Here is a 16,279-nt window from a genome sequence, read left to right as displayed (position 1 = left end):
TATCAGTTGTGCCCTTTCCTGAACCAACAATCTCTGCTCACAGTCACTCACATCCTCGTCGTCTCATGTCTGGCAATGCACTGCACATGGGGCTGCCCTTGAAAAGTATTGGGAGGCTTCAGTTGGTTCAAAATGCAGTGGCCTACACGGTTTTCTGGTGGCCTAGATGTGTCCACATGTGTTCTCTCTCCCGTGGAAGCTGCATTGGCTGCTGATTTGCTTCTGGCTCTAATTCAAAAGTGTTGGTTGTCATCTTTAAAGCCCTACGTGGCTTGGGAGCAGGTTATTTGAAGGACCATCTTCTCCTGGTCACATCTACCTGACCCACCAGAGTGAGGAGATTGGAATGCTGCGGGTCCTTCCTTCCCCTAAGGAAGTTCATCTAGTGGGGCCAAGAAAAGGGGCCTTCTCTGTGGTGGCTCCCTCCCTCACCCCACAGAGATAAAATTGGCCCCCAGTTTTTTTGCAAGGCTCTGAAGATTTGATTTTGTGATGACCCAAAGGGGCATGGCACAAAAGCAACACAGTCACATAAGTAAGAAAAGTCCCTTTAATACCTCCAACTTTGCCCCCAATGTCCAGTTACCTTCGGCTGGAGAAAAAACTCTCTGAAGAACAGTCTTTCAGTGGAGGAAATTCAGTCCAAAAACAAAGTACATATAAACTATAAATAAAAATCCACACAAACCGCAATGCAGCAATTAACTGAACAGGACAGGAGAAGGAATTCCAGACAATAAAACACACACAGTTGGGAAGATGCCAGGAACCAAGATAAGCCTCAACCAAACAACACATGATTTGCTTCCAACAAGTTGCTGTGCGCAATCTCCCTTTTTAAACACTCAGAGTGTTTAAAGTGCTGCAGCTAATGAAGGGAATCAGGGCCCTTTCCTCCCCCAAAAGCCATGCAACTCACGTTGCTCCCTTCTCCGTTCCTCCCTGCGTGCCCTAGGATGAAGAGGGGGATGGGCCTGGGTCTTCCTCTGAATTCCCTCTCCCTTGCTCTACCTCTCCCCTGCTCTGCCCAGCCAGACTTTGCCCTTCCCCACTTCCTTCCACAGCCAATGAAGCTGCACACCCACTCCCTGTCAGCTGCTCGGCCTCCTCCTCAGAATCAGATTCCAACAGGGGCATGACAGATCCTTTGCCAGCAATGCCTTGGGTAGTAGGTGAAGCTCTGTGGAATTGTTTCTGGTGAATAATATTAATAATTAATATTATGTAATATTAATTCCTGTGCTTTGTTTCTTCCCTTTGTCCCTCTTGCTGATGAAGTTCCGATCTCTGGGCGCTGGGCTGCATCGTGTACCAGCTTGTAGCAGGGCTGCCACCGTTCCGAGCTGGGTAAGGCCATGTCCTGAATTGGATTTCCCGGGTACGATTTGAAAGAGAGTGCTCATCTAGTGGGAGGCAAAGGAGAAACGGGGAGGGGTTGGAATTTCTGGCTCTGCTTAATAAGGCTCCCTCCTAGCCAGGTTCCTTGCTTTTGCCTGTCTCTGGTCTCTGGATTCCCTTAAGAGACACTGAATGGGAATTAAAAAGGGAACTTCCTTGTGGACCCTCTTGCCAGACTCTCCACAGTTGCAGCTGAGTTGCTCTCTCTACTGCCAATTTGTTTGATTTTGGCTAATCGTCATTTAAGGCTTTGACACCTGCTGGCTGGTTTGTTGAAATCTACAGTTGTTGTGGTTTCATTCAATTTTAAGAAACAAACTATAGTTTTGGGACCACAGTTGTTTTAATATATTGAGCCACAAATGGGTTAATATGGGTTAACTTCCAGAGACAAACATGATTCACCCATGGCTTAACCAAAATGTGTGACTCAAGCTGGTGTCTAGTTGGATGTATTCAGTGCAGATTTGCAGCACTTTGTCTGGTCACTGCAGCATAATGTCCTCTGACCCCCTTCCAGCAGAGAATTATTTCCTTGCTGATGAAGAAATAACCCTCTTGTGTGATACGATGTGTTTTTTCCTTTGCTACCTAGGATTTTACATTAATGTGACACTTTCTTGTTGTTTTTGCAGAAATGAATATCTCATATTTCAAAAGATAATCAAACTGGAATATGACTTCCCAGAGAAGTTCTTTCCCAAGGCGAAAGATCTTGTAGAAAAGCTTCTGGTAAATAAACATTGCTATCCAGGGGAAAAACCAAATGTAAAACATTTAGCTGTGTTCTCCAAGTCCCCCCCCCCCCAACTGGTTTGAGTTTGATTACCATCAGAGCTTCCTCTTCAACAAGTCTTTTTTCACACTTTTTCACACCTTTAATCAAGGCCCTAATTCTCAATCTGTTATCAGTTTGTTTTCTTTCAAGCCCCTCGGCCGCCTGCCCGTCCTTTGCAGGCCTGCTCTGCTGGTAGCCATGTGGAGGAGCTGTTTAAGAAGTTAACTCAGAGCAACCGGACCAAAGTATATACTTTGGACCAGTTGCTCTGATTTATTTTTTTTAAATAACTTTTTGGCCTGGGGGATTGAGTCTTCATTGTCATATTACACTGTGGAGCTGCTGCGCTCCAGCCGAAGGGACTCCTTGCTTGAGCAAAAGGTCAGGCCTGCGCGGCTGTGTCTGCTGAGGGGTTGGCACACGCCAGCCAACCCCAGTAAGGCGTTAGTGACTGTTCAGAGTTTTGCAGCGTTAATTCAGCGCCAGAACAATAAACACAGATAGCTGATGCTTCATTTAACGTATTTATAAACATAATAAGTAAATTTTACGAACAAGTTGTAGATTTCTCCAACATGGAGCAAACTCAGACAGAAACAGGTTGCAAGTAACTTCAGCAGGCAAGTAAGCAAGTTAGTTTCATTTTCAGTAAACAGAGCTCAACATAGCTTCAGAGCTGCAGAGCTTAATATAGAGCCATGCCTAGGCTACTTCTAGTTTCAGTTTCCAAACAGTTCTCATTGGCTGACTTAATTGCCATGCCTATTCATTGGCTGACCATGTTACCACGCTCTGTTTCAGTTCATGAATATACTCTGACGGTGACGCAGTTGCACCGCATGCTGGATGCGAGGGGAGCTGGCCCCAAGTGCTTGCAATGAGTTCCTCTCGTCCCTCGGTCCCCGTCACTGATCTGCCTCCCTCCCCCTTTGACCGGGCTGTTGCACCCGCTCCCTTCAGGGTACTATGGAAGGGCAGTTGTTTCGTATCCCAGGAGGAGCAGAGCTACTTTTAAGGATTCCTGTAAGAGCAAAGGCAGAGGCTGGAGATAGACGGCAAGACGAATGTGTCCAACAAAATAAAAAAGGTGCCCATCACGCAGAAACAGGAACGTCTGGGATACCCAAGCGGAGATTAAATCATGAGAATAAGCAGGGCCGGTACCTATTTCATTCATTCATTCATTTTTTGTATAGCCATATTAGATCAGTTTCTGACCAAGGATAATGAGAGAAGGGAAAGGTAGGAGGCAGCACAGCCTCCCGTCTGGCTGGACTGGAGAATCCTCTGTGAAGTGAAGGGTACCAGGTTTCTTGGCCTGCCAGAGCCCATTGAAAGCCTTTGGGGAAGAGAAGGAGCAGCCTTTTCTTCGGGTAGATAAAGCAACTGGGGTCCTTTCCAGAGGAGTTCTGGAGGGCTTAAGTGTTCACAGGTAGGATAGGAAAAAAATACTCCTTTGAAGGTTACAACCGCTCAGTAACCGTTTGAACTCACTGCGCCGCTAAGAGAGGAAGACTTGCAGCCACTCTTTGGAGTTCTGGCTGTTGCAGTCCCATCATATCCAACCTTCCCTGTTGGTTTTCCACAAGAAAATTCAGTGGGAAAGCTGGCAGGAAATTGGGAGTTGTGATCCTTGTTTAATGACCCACACAGTCCTCACTCAATTGCCATCACTAATTGATTCAGTCATAAAGTGTGATGTCACAAGAGAAATCACGTAGTGACAGTAATTCCAAACCCGTATAGTACAGTCAAGGAGCATTCATTGGAGATTGAGTGCCAAAAAGCAAAGGATTCCTTTAAACAAACCCTCAGATTCCATACTCATCACTCTTGGCGTGCAGGAGCCGTGGTGGTGCGATGGCTAGAATGCAGGACTGCAGGCTAATTCTGCTGAGTGCTGGCAGTTCGGCAGTTCAGGTCTCACCAGGCTCAAACTGTAAAATGAGGACCCAGATTGTTGGGGGCAATTGTTCTAACCCAGTCTTAGCAGAAGCAAGAAACAGATTCCTTGTCACGAAAAACCCCTTTCTTTATTTACCTCTTGTGAATTAATTGCATTCACCCACCGAAAAGTCCAGGCAATAGTCCTTCAAAGAGTTAACAGCAGCAACAGACCTTATCAGTTCCTTGTGATAAGCTCTCAGCCTAAAGACTGCAAATTAAGTTCTGGCAAGCAGTCTCTGTGGCAGGAAACACAATGAGCAAAAGCTTCAGAAAGACCAACTGTGGTCTCCATCGACTCCCCTTCTATTTATTCTCCAGCCAGGGAGGGGCCATTCAGCATCCATGCGTGCTTTGCTTCCCGAGTCAACTCCTTGACTTCCATCGTTCCTCTTTCCTAACAACAGCTCTGCACATACATGTGTCTGGAACAGGCTCCAGCTGTTCCTCCTCTTCACTCATATCAGCCTCCCAAGACAGCTGCTTCTCCGGTGGCTGGGAAATGTCAGGCAGCCCTGGCTCTATCTCTGCGCCTGACACAGAGCATCCATCAGAGCCTTCCCCAGACTCCAGAACTGGCCCGAGGTCCTCCTCAACCCCCCCATAGTCCAATTCTGCCGCCAGCCCTGCTGGCAGCTGGTGGGCCACAACAGCAATATGCTGATGCTTAGAGAGGCCGGTAAAGCCCTGTGAGGCAGTAGGTAAGCTTTAAGTGCTATTGCCACCTGGGACAAAGTCATCTTCGTTACTTTTTATAGTTAGTCAGGATTAAATAACAGCTGTTAAGGAACAATAGTGAAAGAGGATTCTCAACCATGCTAATAAAAATAGGTTATCGGCAGGCAAGGCCTGTTTAAATGCATTGATCCCCACCCCACCCCTCTCTCTCTCAAATGGAAATGTGTGTTCAGTGTGGGAATCCACCAACCCATCCCAGGTGGCCATCCAGCCTTTACTTGAAAACCTCCCATTGTGGGTCAGCTGTTTCACTGCTTAGAGAATTTCTCCAGGTGTTCAGCTCAGCTTCCGACTCATCCTTGTCCTGCCCTTGTTTTCAGCAGAGACAAGTTCATTCTGCTTGCACAGGGCAAACTTTTAGAAGTGTATAGATTTCTATGATAATTTTGTTGTTGTTGTTGTTGTTAATTGCCTAAATATGGAACGGTTCCCCAGGGGCCTCGCATTCCAGTCCCCTTAAATCTCTCAGCACATTCCTCTGCTAATTCTCAGGGATAGGAACAACAAAGCAGGAACAGGCTAGCAAGAACACGGTGCAATCCATGACCCATGATTTCAATTGCTTTGTAGTCAGCCCTTTAATGTGACAAATCTTTCAAATTTATCCTTCACCTCATGCAGGAGATTAATGAGTCTCATGATCAAATCCAGTTTGAAATTGATAGAACATCTAAGCATGACTGAAATGTAGAAGTTGGAACTGTATAACTTATGGAACTGAAATGAGGCAAGAGAACATTTTCTCTTTTTTAAAATACAAAAGCTTTAAAGAGCACATAAGACAGAATAAAGAAAACAAAGATAAAGAAGAAAAGGCAAAAGTGCAGAAAAAGAAAGAAACAGAGGAAGCTTTGGTTTCCTTTGCAGCAAATGCAAGTATGGTTAGGTCACTTTTTTTCTATTATCTAATGTTTTCCCCTAAACCACAAGTCACAAGTGCTTTTTTTCTCTTTCATGCAAAAGTCTGTAAGTAGCTTCCAGTCAGCCATAAATATATATATTTTTGTCTAATCAAAGAGTAAATTTAGCCATTCTCCAGAAGTTCCAGTATTTTCACCAACTATTCCTCCATTGTGGGGCATATTGAATCTTTGCATTTTTAGCATAGAATAGTCTCACTGAAGCTGTCATATACAAAGATAAAGTCCCATGATTTCAAAAGAAGTATCTGGATTTAATTGTACCAGAATATTCAAACAGTTCTAACATTGTTCCTTAGCTGTCTTTTAGGTGAAAATCCACAGTAGTCCTCATGAATAGATTGCAAAATTATTTTCACTCTATCAGCTAGGATTGTTGTGAACCACTGTAGTTATTATTCAGTAATGATATTGGTCTGTAATTTCTTCCTAAAGTCAAGCTTGATCTTCTTTAGGTATTACTGATATATTAGCCTCTTTCCAGGTCTCTGGCATCTTTCCTCTCTGTAAAATAGGATTCGTCATGCTTTGTAAAAGTTATCAAAGTTCATCCTGAAAACTCTTGTAATACAAACTCAGTAGTCCAGTGTTTCTGAATCTCAGCAACTTTGAGATGTGTGGACTTCAGGTCCCAGAATTCCCCAGGCAGCCAACGGCAACAACAATCACATCAGATAAATAAATAGGCTTCCTTTCCATTCTGCCACAAAATTATTTATAAAATAGTGAATAAGTTAGCTCTAAAGATGAAGCTCAGTAATTCCTAGACTGATGCTGACACTTGTACATGAACTCTGGTTGGGATTCTTCAACCAGTTGCAAATCAGTTGGATCAATTGATCAATTAAATCAATTACACTGTGCTCATGTTTATCTATCTTCTCCGCAAGGATATCGTGAAAGGCCTTGACAAATACTTTACAGAGATGGCATTATGCCTCATCACCTAGGGACTGGACTACAGCAGTGTGCTCTACAAAGAGCTGCCCTTGAAGGGTCCTGAATGCAGTGGTGTAGGCAGCAGCGATGGGCATGGCTCAGTTCTTACAAGCTGCCTTGTTAGCATGGATGCCATTCCAGGTGCTGGTTGTCATCTGTAAAGCCCTGTGTGGCACAAGGCCTGGTTGCATCTGGAGGACGTCTCAACCCAGGGTTTTCTATCCATCTGGTAAGGTCAGGCAGAATTAGTGCACTGCCAAGTCTCTAATTGGCAGCATCCAGGAAGCACACCTGGAATAGCATCCCAGTATGGATCCCACCCTAACGATGTTCTGAAAAGCTATAAAAACCAGGCTGTTGAGCTCCTGTTGGATCTGTTTTGTGAAATGCCTGGAATGTGTCTCCAAAGAGGTACCTTTTTCTTGTTTTCTATTTTTTTTTTTAAAAAAGAAAATCTTCATAGAGTAAGCTGCCCAAAGTCATTCTGGAGTCAAGTAGCCTTGCATCTGATAAATACCTAAATAAAAATGAATAATGAACTCCTCCAACTCCAGGTCCTATTGCTCCTGCTGTGAGACCCAAATCAGAGGTAGCATAGAGTGTGAGTTGAGCCCTCAGTGACCTGGATGTGGTCTGTGGCTGTTACGGTGTCCACGCATTTCCAAGCTGCCTCCCAATTCCAGGCCCAAAGGAAGAAAATACCCCCCGGTACCATAACTCTGGGAAACTACTGCCAGTCCAGCACAGTATCAAACAGCTCAGGGAGTTTGTTGTGTATCAAGTGGAGAAGTTTGTTTTTGTTGACCTTTGTGACAATGAAAGTCCCTTCTGTTGTCATGCCGGGTTCTGCTGTTATGTAGGCTTTCCTGACAGAACAATTCATCAGTGGGACAGCTTGCCTTCAGAGGTTGTGAGTGCTGGCTCAGGAATTCTGGGAATTGAAGTCCGCCAGTCATAAAAAGTCCATAGTTCCCTACCTCTGGTCCAGGATCTCCTGCTTAAGATCTCCAGGATGCTGTGAAGTAATAGGTGTTACCAAAACTTCCTGATTCATCCATTCTTTCTTGCCGCCTGTCTCTAAGAAATTGCTACTCCTACCAGGGTGCCTTTGGGGGTCTTCCTCCGCTGCTCTGGCCATGTTTGGTGCTAGGTCTTCAGAGGTCTTCTTTTGCTGATCTTCACAGTTGTTCCTGCTTCCTGTTTTCTGTAGTGAACGTTGGATAAGAAAAGCTCAGCTTCTCTAACAAGGAGAGGAGCTTAAAATTACAGGAGGTGTAATTGGCATATTCTTCAGGTGAAAACAATGAATATAACATAAACCAGGGATATCCTTGCCATATTTGAATAGAATTGTTCTCCATGGTTAGCAAACTCACAACCAATGGTTCTTTTTCTCAAGCGTTCTAGTTGAAAAAAAACTTGTTTTAAATAAGTAACCTTCATTTAATTCTAAATATAAAATATTTTACTCAGCTATTTTATGAATAATGCACTGCAGTCAAATTTTCCCAGGGATTGAGTTTATAGTAATCTATAAAAGTGTGTGTAATTGTTACAATTGTCTTGGCTGTTACTGAAGTTGAGAGAGAGGCAGAGCAGCCTATTTTTGCACGCCAAGGGGCTTGCTTCAGCCTGGCTGCACTCCAGGTGGGGGCGGGAGGGGGCTCAGCTTTTAATTTAGACCCATGCAGTTCTTTTGATCCTCTCTAGAAAGAGTTAACATCAAATTTCAAGTCCTCCGGCTGTGTGTTTTGGGGAGGGACCCTCCCCAAATAAAACGTCCTGGGAAGCTGAGCAGTTTCAGGGGAAAAGTAACTGTCCTTTCTTAATCAGGTTCTTGATGCTACCAAACGGTTAGGATGTGAAGAAATGGGAAGCTATGGACCACTGAGGGCCCACCCATTCTTTGATTTCATCACTTGGGAAAATCTGCATCATCAAACCCCTCCCAAGCTCACAGCCTACTTGCCTGCCATGTCTGAAGATGACGAGGATTGCTATGGGAATGTAAGTGTCCACAGCTGACAGATTCCAGGAAACCTTGATTCCCTCCATTGAGGGATGCGCCTGGATCAGCTCCGGTGGGTCTGCTGCTTCTCCACAGCCTTCCTGCTTGCCCTGTCATCCCCATCCGGGAAGGGGGCTCTTTGTGTCTCTTGGAGCATCGACTTCGGTCCGCCTATCCCCCAAGGCTGGCCTTGCATTCCTGAAGAGAGTATCCGCTGTAGGGAATGGGCAGAAATACGTTTTGATTTGGGTATAAAAGAAATCCATCGCTTGGACATTTCTGGGTGGGATCATGCTATGGCTCAGCTGATGCTCTGACCAAGGCTTCCTGAGACCGTAATTAAGCACATGCTTAGTCCAAACAACTCTCTATTTCAGTGCTGGGAATTATGTTCATTCCCAGCCTATAATGAGTCCCAAACAGTCCCTTGAGATAAGCACTCACTTTTCTTTCCTTTGAATGGCTGCCAACAATTAAAGTGCCAAATTAACTGTAAAAAGCCAAACGAAGTACAAAGTCCACACAGAGCTTCGAGGTTTAATCCAAACAGAGCGAATGACTGCTTCCTGCAAGCGTTTCTCTACCTTTGCACTTTCCTCATACCTTATGGGAGGGGCAATCACCTCCAAGCCTTAACTCCCAAGTTGCCCCTTTTCTCTTAGCTGCTCTCACCTTCTAGCAGCTCTGCGCACACATGCACTGGGAACAGGGTCCCCCTAGTTCCTCTGCCTCGCTGCTGTCAGATTCTGGAAGCTCCGGAGTCAGCACATAACTCCAGATGGTCCTGGCCCCATATCTGCATGGGATGTCCAAGTCCTCCCCAGACTCCCAGACTGGTCCCCGTTCTTCCCCACTGTCCGATTCTGCTGCCGTCTGCACAGGATGGGATGCCGGCAAACTACAACAGCTGAATCCTGGACCGCAGTGCTAGGTCTGGGCCTTGGGGTGGCCAGATCAAGAGCGGCCAGCAGGGCCAAGCTGGTGCCTCTTTCCAGGACTGCTGAATCCTGCCCTGATGATCAGTTCTCTGGTGTTGGGCCCTCAGGCCTTTGCGGAGTGGGTGGTTTGTTTGTTTGTTTCCCTAATGTACAGGTCTGCCTATGCCTTGCTGCGTTGCGCGGCATATATGACATTACTCCAGTTGTGCTTATGCAGTCCAGCGTAGCAAGACATAAGTTAATGACTGGTTGAGTGAAAAGGGTGTAAATCCTTCTATTTCCATTAGTTAGAACTAAAGAAGCTTCTTGGAGGAGAAGCAAAACATCTTCAAGAAAAATCAAGAAAGTCCAGTTAAAAACAAGGCACCTTTGGGATAAAGGCAGAAAAGCCCTGTCATTTCATCTGTCTCAGCACCTCCGTATTTGGGGCCAAGTGCTAAACAGCGCTTGCTTTTATTTTGTAGTATGACAACCTTCTGAGTCAGTTTGGCTGCATGCAAGTTTCCACCTCCACCTCTTCTCAGTCACTGTCTTCCCCAGAAATGGGTCCCTTGCAGACTTCTGGAAACAACATAGAGCAATACATCCATGACCTGGACAGCAATTCCTTTGAGCTGGACCTCCAGTTCTCTGAAGAGGAGAAAAGGCTGCTGTTGGCAAAGCAGGCTGGGGGCAATCCTTGGTAAGTCTCGAGATCTCTCAGCTGAGTTTTTAAAATTTTAATCTCTGCAGTTTTACTATTCGAATACATTTGAATTGTTTACCTACTTGTTTTGTAACCGGTAAGCCGCCCAGAGTCACCTTATAGAAGAGATGAGTGGCATAAAGAAATAATTAATAAATACAATATTGTCCCCTAGAACTTCTCAATATCTTGAATCTAGAGGAGGGCCTTAGAGGAGGAATAAAGAGGAGATGGGCTTAAAAGAACACAGAATTTAAGGTCAGACCAGAAGGAGACAAGAAGGTGAATATGACTAACGTGAAATGAAGTAATTGTTCAGATTGAAGGAAGAAGGGCAAGCAAGCCCATGTGGCAACATGGAAGAGGTTTTCTTGGAACACTGCGAGAATTTCCTGTTGCTGAGAAAACGTTAGAACTTCTGCTGCTATTCTTGAAGTGCAGAGAGAAGAGAAGGCTTTCTTAGGAGTTGTCTAAGAAAAAATCACTAAACAACATGGCATAAAAGTGTAGCAAGCAGAAGAAACTTCTTCTGGAACTTGTAGCCACCCAAAAGATGAGAAGTGGTGGTCTCCTGACCATGTACAGAGGGCCACAAGTTCTCCAGCCCTTCTTTAAAGCTTTGCAAGCTTTCAGAATTCGAGAAGCTGGTGGAAAGATAGCAGCAGACTTGAAGCTTTGGTTCTCAGAAGTTATTGTAAAAAACTACCAAACGCTTATTCTTGAAGCTATATATTCCTGCTTGATTATGAGGATGGAGATTCTAATTTGGAAGAGGTGGATTCAGAAAATTTAATTATCATATTTTGGGGGCAAAATAAGGTGCTCCAAAGTATAAAATGCACCTAGATTTGGGGAGGAAAACAAGGGGAAAAAAATCTTCCTCTGCCTCCCAGCAATTTGCCTCCTTGCAACAAACAGCAAAGTCAGCTTCAGCATAGCCTGATTTAGCACAAGCAGCTGATTGGTGGTTGGATGGGCCTCCCAGAATACCACCAATCAGCTGTTCCAGGCTGTGGGGATTGCTGCCGCCTCAGCGCACTCAACTTTTGGCCTCCGTGCGTTCCCTTTTCAGCCCGTACCAGGCAGCGGGGATCAGAATGAGCCAAAAATGGGGTGCCTGGAGGCCAAAAATGGGGCACGTGGAGGCGGCAAGAGGCAATGGTGACCCTTGCAGCCTGAAACAGCTGATCGTCGGGAGGCGATCCTACTGACAATCAGCGGCTGTGCGGAAGCTGACCAGGCTCTTTGCTGCAAGGAGGTAAATTGCTGGGAGGCAGAGGCCGAAGGGTGGGGCGCTGGCAGGAGGGTGGGGCCACATTTGCTGTAGAAGACACTCAGACATTTCCACCCATTTTGGGGTGGAAAAAGTCCGTCTTATACTCTGAAAAATACAGTAATTAAACTCTAAGAATCCAGTCAATTTATGACTCAAAATGTTGGATCTTTGTTAACGTTGTTAGGACTGTTTTTTCTTGGCACATGAAAATCAGTCCCAAAAGATGATTGATGTTCCTCTTCTGGTTCTCAGAGGGGTTGTGCTGTCTCATGTTGCAAGTTGAGGAGGCTCAAAGATAGTATGATGGAATGATGTGCTCTGATGTTTCCTCTTTAGGCACCAGTTTGTAGAAAACAATTTAATACTGAAAATGGGGCCCGTAGACAAGAGAAAGGTAAGTTGCTTGGTCCTGTTGCTTGACATGCCTTCTGGGAACACAGCACAGGAAACCCCCAAAGTTACAAGAGTGGAATCCAGCTGCCCCCGAATATTCAGTTCAGGGAGGCAGAAGGTGGGGACTCCTTCCAGTTCCTGTGCTGCAACGGTAGCATGAAAGAGAAAGGCCTTGGGGAGGGACCCTAAGCAAGGGTCACCCTGGGTGTGGTTTAATCCGTGGAAAGGGGGATGCACTGAGTGGTGATGGCCCTAGAATAATGGCAGGTAAACTGCTTGCCTGCTGGAAGATAGTTGTAGAAATCTTGGACCAGAGTTAGCCATTGTAGCCAACCTCTTTGCACCAGCGATGGGAGGCGCTCTGGAACTCCCAGGCCTTTCCTGGGGAGCATTCCAGAACACGATCGGTCAGTCCCTTGTTCTGGACATTCTGAAAAGCCCAAGGATGACCAAGTCTTTGAAAAATGCTCCTGCTACAATGTGATTGGGAGGCAAATAAAACAATCCCGCAAAATCTGCCTTAGTTGCATATTCAGATTTTTGGGTTGACCTTTTGATAGATAAATTGTTTAGGAAGAGGCATCGGTGAAGGATTGCAGGTACTGTAACAGAAGCAGGTTATGTTCACATAAACGGTGTTTTGGTTGCACTTAGGTTCTTAGGTGTGTGTAATAATAAATGGACCATAATACATGGCAGGACCTGGAGATACCAGAATAGAACAGAAAGAAGTGGGGGAAAAAATCATACAATTCAAAGAGTTGCAAATAGAAGAATAACAGCTGTGGCAAAAGAAGGCAAAGATAATACCAAAAAAATAGGCGCCAAAACAACTGCAAGAACCCTTGAACCCCATTCTTATATTCATTTAGGTTCTAAAAGAAGAAGATAAAAAAGTTTCAACAAGTGCTCTTCAGTCGCCTCCCGGGATGCCCAAACACTTTGGCCTTTGCCCTCTTGCCATTACCTTACGAGCAGAGCAGAGCTGGGGCTACAAAGGCATTTAGGAGATTGGCATTTCAGAGGGGAGGAGCAGCAGCCCAAATAATGGCACTTTAAACTGAAGGGAACCAGAGCATGAAAGCTGCAGATTATCCTGGGCTGGTGGCTTACAAGGAGAGGGGCAGCTGGAGCATCTCTGTTAGGGAAACCTATTCATTGCTTACTATCCATGCCTGGGCAAAAATGTGGGTGCTGCTCCAGTTTAATGACATTGTAGTGAGGTTCTCCTAGCCCTAAAACAACAGAGACTAGCCCTGGAGACAAAAAAATGCCCCATTCCTGACTTAGAAGACTTGGGGACTGTGTACAGCTTTGGGTTCCATCGTCATTGGTTCTTATTTTATTGCTTCTCTTTTGCCACAGTTTATAGGCTGCTCTACTCAAGGAGACCCAAAGCAGCTCACAAAGAAAGAATGCACTAAAAGGAAAACTACCATGACTTGCAACTAAAGCAATCATTCAACAGCCCTGGCTTTCCATCCTGAAGCGGGTTAGGGTTTTCCTGTTCCCTCCCTTCCCAAGGCTTTCTGTGGTGATTAGCATCCTGAACAGGGAGACAGGCCGCTTTTAGTGGCCCTAAACTCTTGGGCCTGAGGACAGAGAAGTGGGGCTTTTCCTGGGAGACAGGAACTCTGGCAAGGCAGTTTAGACTTCCGTGTCACTGCACATCAGGGAACATCTGATTCTCATTCAGAGAAGGTTGCGTGGCTGTTGCATTTGTACTTCTGTGAGTGTTAAACAACTCAAAGAACGAGGTGCCCATCAGGAAGTTGGATCAACTAATCAGCATGCAGGAGGCGCATCACACGACTCATAGTTGAGATTTGGGAAGTGTGTGTGTGTGTGTCGGCCCATCTACAACCACCTGCAACCTATGCTTACAACATCAGACCCTTCACAATGCAACCGTTGCAGACAAGTCTAAATCAAGCTTTATTGTTCAATTCTGCTTTTTGGAAAGTGTTGAATTGTTTAGTTTCCCAACTTAAGGAATTGGTTATAGTAGTTTTGACATAACTATAACTTTTTGTGATGGCTTCATTTTCTGGAACTAGAAGGTAAGGTCCCAAACAGTACCTCGTAGAACTGTGTGTACTGATTGTGCTTTTAAACAAACCTTTAATGGGTTCTGGGTGCCATGTGCTTCTCCACAGGGGCTGTTTGCCCGCCGGCGACAGCTGCTGCTCACGGAAGGGCCACACCTGTACTACGTTGACCCTGTCAACAAAGTCCTGAAAGGGGAGATTCCTTGGTCACTGGAACTCCGACCAGAAGCAAAGAACTTCAAGACCTTTTTTGTCCACACAGTAAGTGACCTGCCCAGCCAGTTCAAGTGGGGTTTTCCTGTATTCCTTTAAATTCTGTGCTGGGATGTTCATCCAAATGATTTTAAAGTGTGTGGGGGTGAGGTGGGGGGAGATTTAGCCCATTCTGAGAACAGGAGCTGTGAGAAATCCCTCATTGGGAAACAAAATAGGCCCAAATGCCAGAAACTCTGAGCTTGGCGTCTGCAGCGATTTCCTCTCAGGGGCAGCAGAAAGTAGGGAGCAGCCCTGTGGATTTGCCTTAGGACCCTGGGTGACACGTAGCAGGGGAAGTCCCAGTGGGCAGGAGCTTGCACAAAGGTCTTCGTGCCTAAAGCCAACCCTGCTGCTGGCAATATATTAACTGGCCGCTGAAATGAACAGGCACTGAGTCTTCTTTACTTACAGCCTAACAGGACATACTACCTGATGGACCCAAGTGGGAATGCTCATAAGTGGTGCAAAAAGATACAAGAGGTTTGGCGACACAGATATCACCAGAATGCTGCGAAATGAGACTGCCCCTCAGTGCCCATCTCACTCCTTTGCTGCTAGAGTGCCACGTGCCCCCAGACGGAGGACTCTTCCACGCCTGGCTCACCTCCAGCTCCAGGGCCGCCGAACTGTTCTTCTGAGGAGGAAAAGGAGGAGGAAGAGGAGGAGGAGGAGGAGGAGGAAAAGCCCAGCCAGTGGAATTCAGGGTTGCTTTGCTTGCTTTTGTGCTTCTGGTGGAGCTTCTACACGCCCCCCTCCCCCCCCCGCCCCCACACCCACCCACCCACGTTCTGCTGACACTGATTACGTTGGCTTTTGCTGCAAATGAGTGGAGTTTGCATTGCTGGCTTTGCCCTAGACCAGTTAAGGTAGCCGAGCCCAGATCATGTGGGGCCTGGATTATTACTGTGACCTTCTGATTTATCATGCAACTGTGTTTTGGGGAGCTTGGAAATCTCTCTTCACGAGAAGCTGCCACTCTTGATGCTGCTGCCGTCACTTTCCTCTAACCGTTGGTTCTTTGGTATCCAGCACTTGTCATCACTCTGGGTGTGAACCCACAAAATTCTCCAGGTCGTGTCAAGTTGCAGGATCTCCATGGATGGTACTTCTAATGCCTGCCAGCCTGTCTGCCTTTAAGATGCACTCCGGCACATATGGAAAGTGAGAGGAATGGTGAACGTGACCCTTGAAATCCTGGCATTCTAATATCAGACATTTTTAAAACATGGAATTTTAATTTGATGCATTTACATGTTTAACTGAGCATAAAAAGTTACCAGCATGATTTTAACTAATACTAAAGGTGAACTAGTTAGTACAAAATCGTATTGACGTAATAAATGGACTCTTCACTTTTTCAGAAGAGGGAGCAAACCGTTTTCTTTCCAAGGTCTGGCAGGGGCAAAGGGTTGCAGGGCCCGGCTTTTTGTGTGGTGGGAAGGCCAAACAAAATGCTGTTGTACGACTGATGACTTGATTTGTTGTCTCTTTGTATAATGAGGTGTACAAATATTCCTGTATTGTTCATTGGCCAAGCATTGTACCTTTTAGCAACTTTGAAAATATTTTACATGATTTAAATATATTTAAGCCCCTCTATTAATTGGACTAATTGTTGTGTTCATATAAAAATGTTGATACAGAGGAGGGGAAAATGTATGGTACTTGAGTCATATCTATCATGTTTCATATTGTTCTTTTTGTCTTTTTCCAATTAAACTGTCACGCTCAAACATTTCTTGTAATATGGGCGAGGTGTTGTTTCCTCATCGCAAGAACCCTTCACTTTGTGCAGGGGGGGTGGTCTCTGGACTCTCCCCCCCCCCACGTTCTGTTCCTGTCTCCTTTACATGCTGAGAACAGGAATTTGAGCAAGCGGTGGCAGCTTTGGCTTTTTCTAATCGAAGAGATGAAGATTTTGAGGCCTCTGTTCAAAGGGATGCTCCTTGCGCAGCACAA

The 16,279-nt window shown here is 45.5% G+C and overlaps 1 protein-coding gene across 2 annotated transcripts in view; it reads left to right on the top strand.

Moving 5' to 3' along the window:
• Positions 1 to 16,053, top strand: part of PDPK1 (3-phosphoinositide dependent protein kinase 1) — a 36,741-nt gene extending 20,688 nt beyond the window's left edge. For both annotated transcript variants that reach the window (XM_026704022.2, XM_087912572.1), the window contains exons 8-14: positions 1,279 to 1,347; positions 2,034 to 2,130; positions 8,551 to 8,724; positions 10,128 to 10,345; positions 11,961 to 12,018; positions 14,174 to 14,326; positions 14,732 to 16,053. In XM_026704022.2, the coding sequence (XP_026559807.1) occupies positions 1,279 to 1,347; positions 2,034 to 2,130; positions 8,551 to 8,724; positions 10,128 to 10,345; positions 11,961 to 12,018; positions 14,174 to 14,326; positions 14,732 to 14,839 (877 nt within the window). In that variant the 3' untranslated portion in view covers positions 14,840 to 16,053. The remainder of the gene's footprint in view (positions 1 to 1,278; positions 1,348 to 2,033; positions 2,131 to 8,550; positions 8,725 to 10,127; positions 10,346 to 11,960; positions 12,019 to 14,173; positions 14,327 to 14,731) is intronic.
• Positions 16,054 to 16,279: the final 226 nt, after the last annotated feature.

Source organism: Pseudonaja textilis, chromosome 14 (assembly GCF_049901715.1).
Source record: "Pseudonaja textilis isolate UNSWEBS1 chromosome 14, rPseTex1.2, whole genome shotgun sequence".
In the NCBI taxonomy this organism is placed as follows: domain Eukaryota; kingdom Metazoa; phylum Chordata; class Lepidosauria; order Squamata; family Elapidae; genus Pseudonaja; species Pseudonaja textilis.
This window is presented reverse-complemented; position numbering and strand designations above follow the sequence as displayed.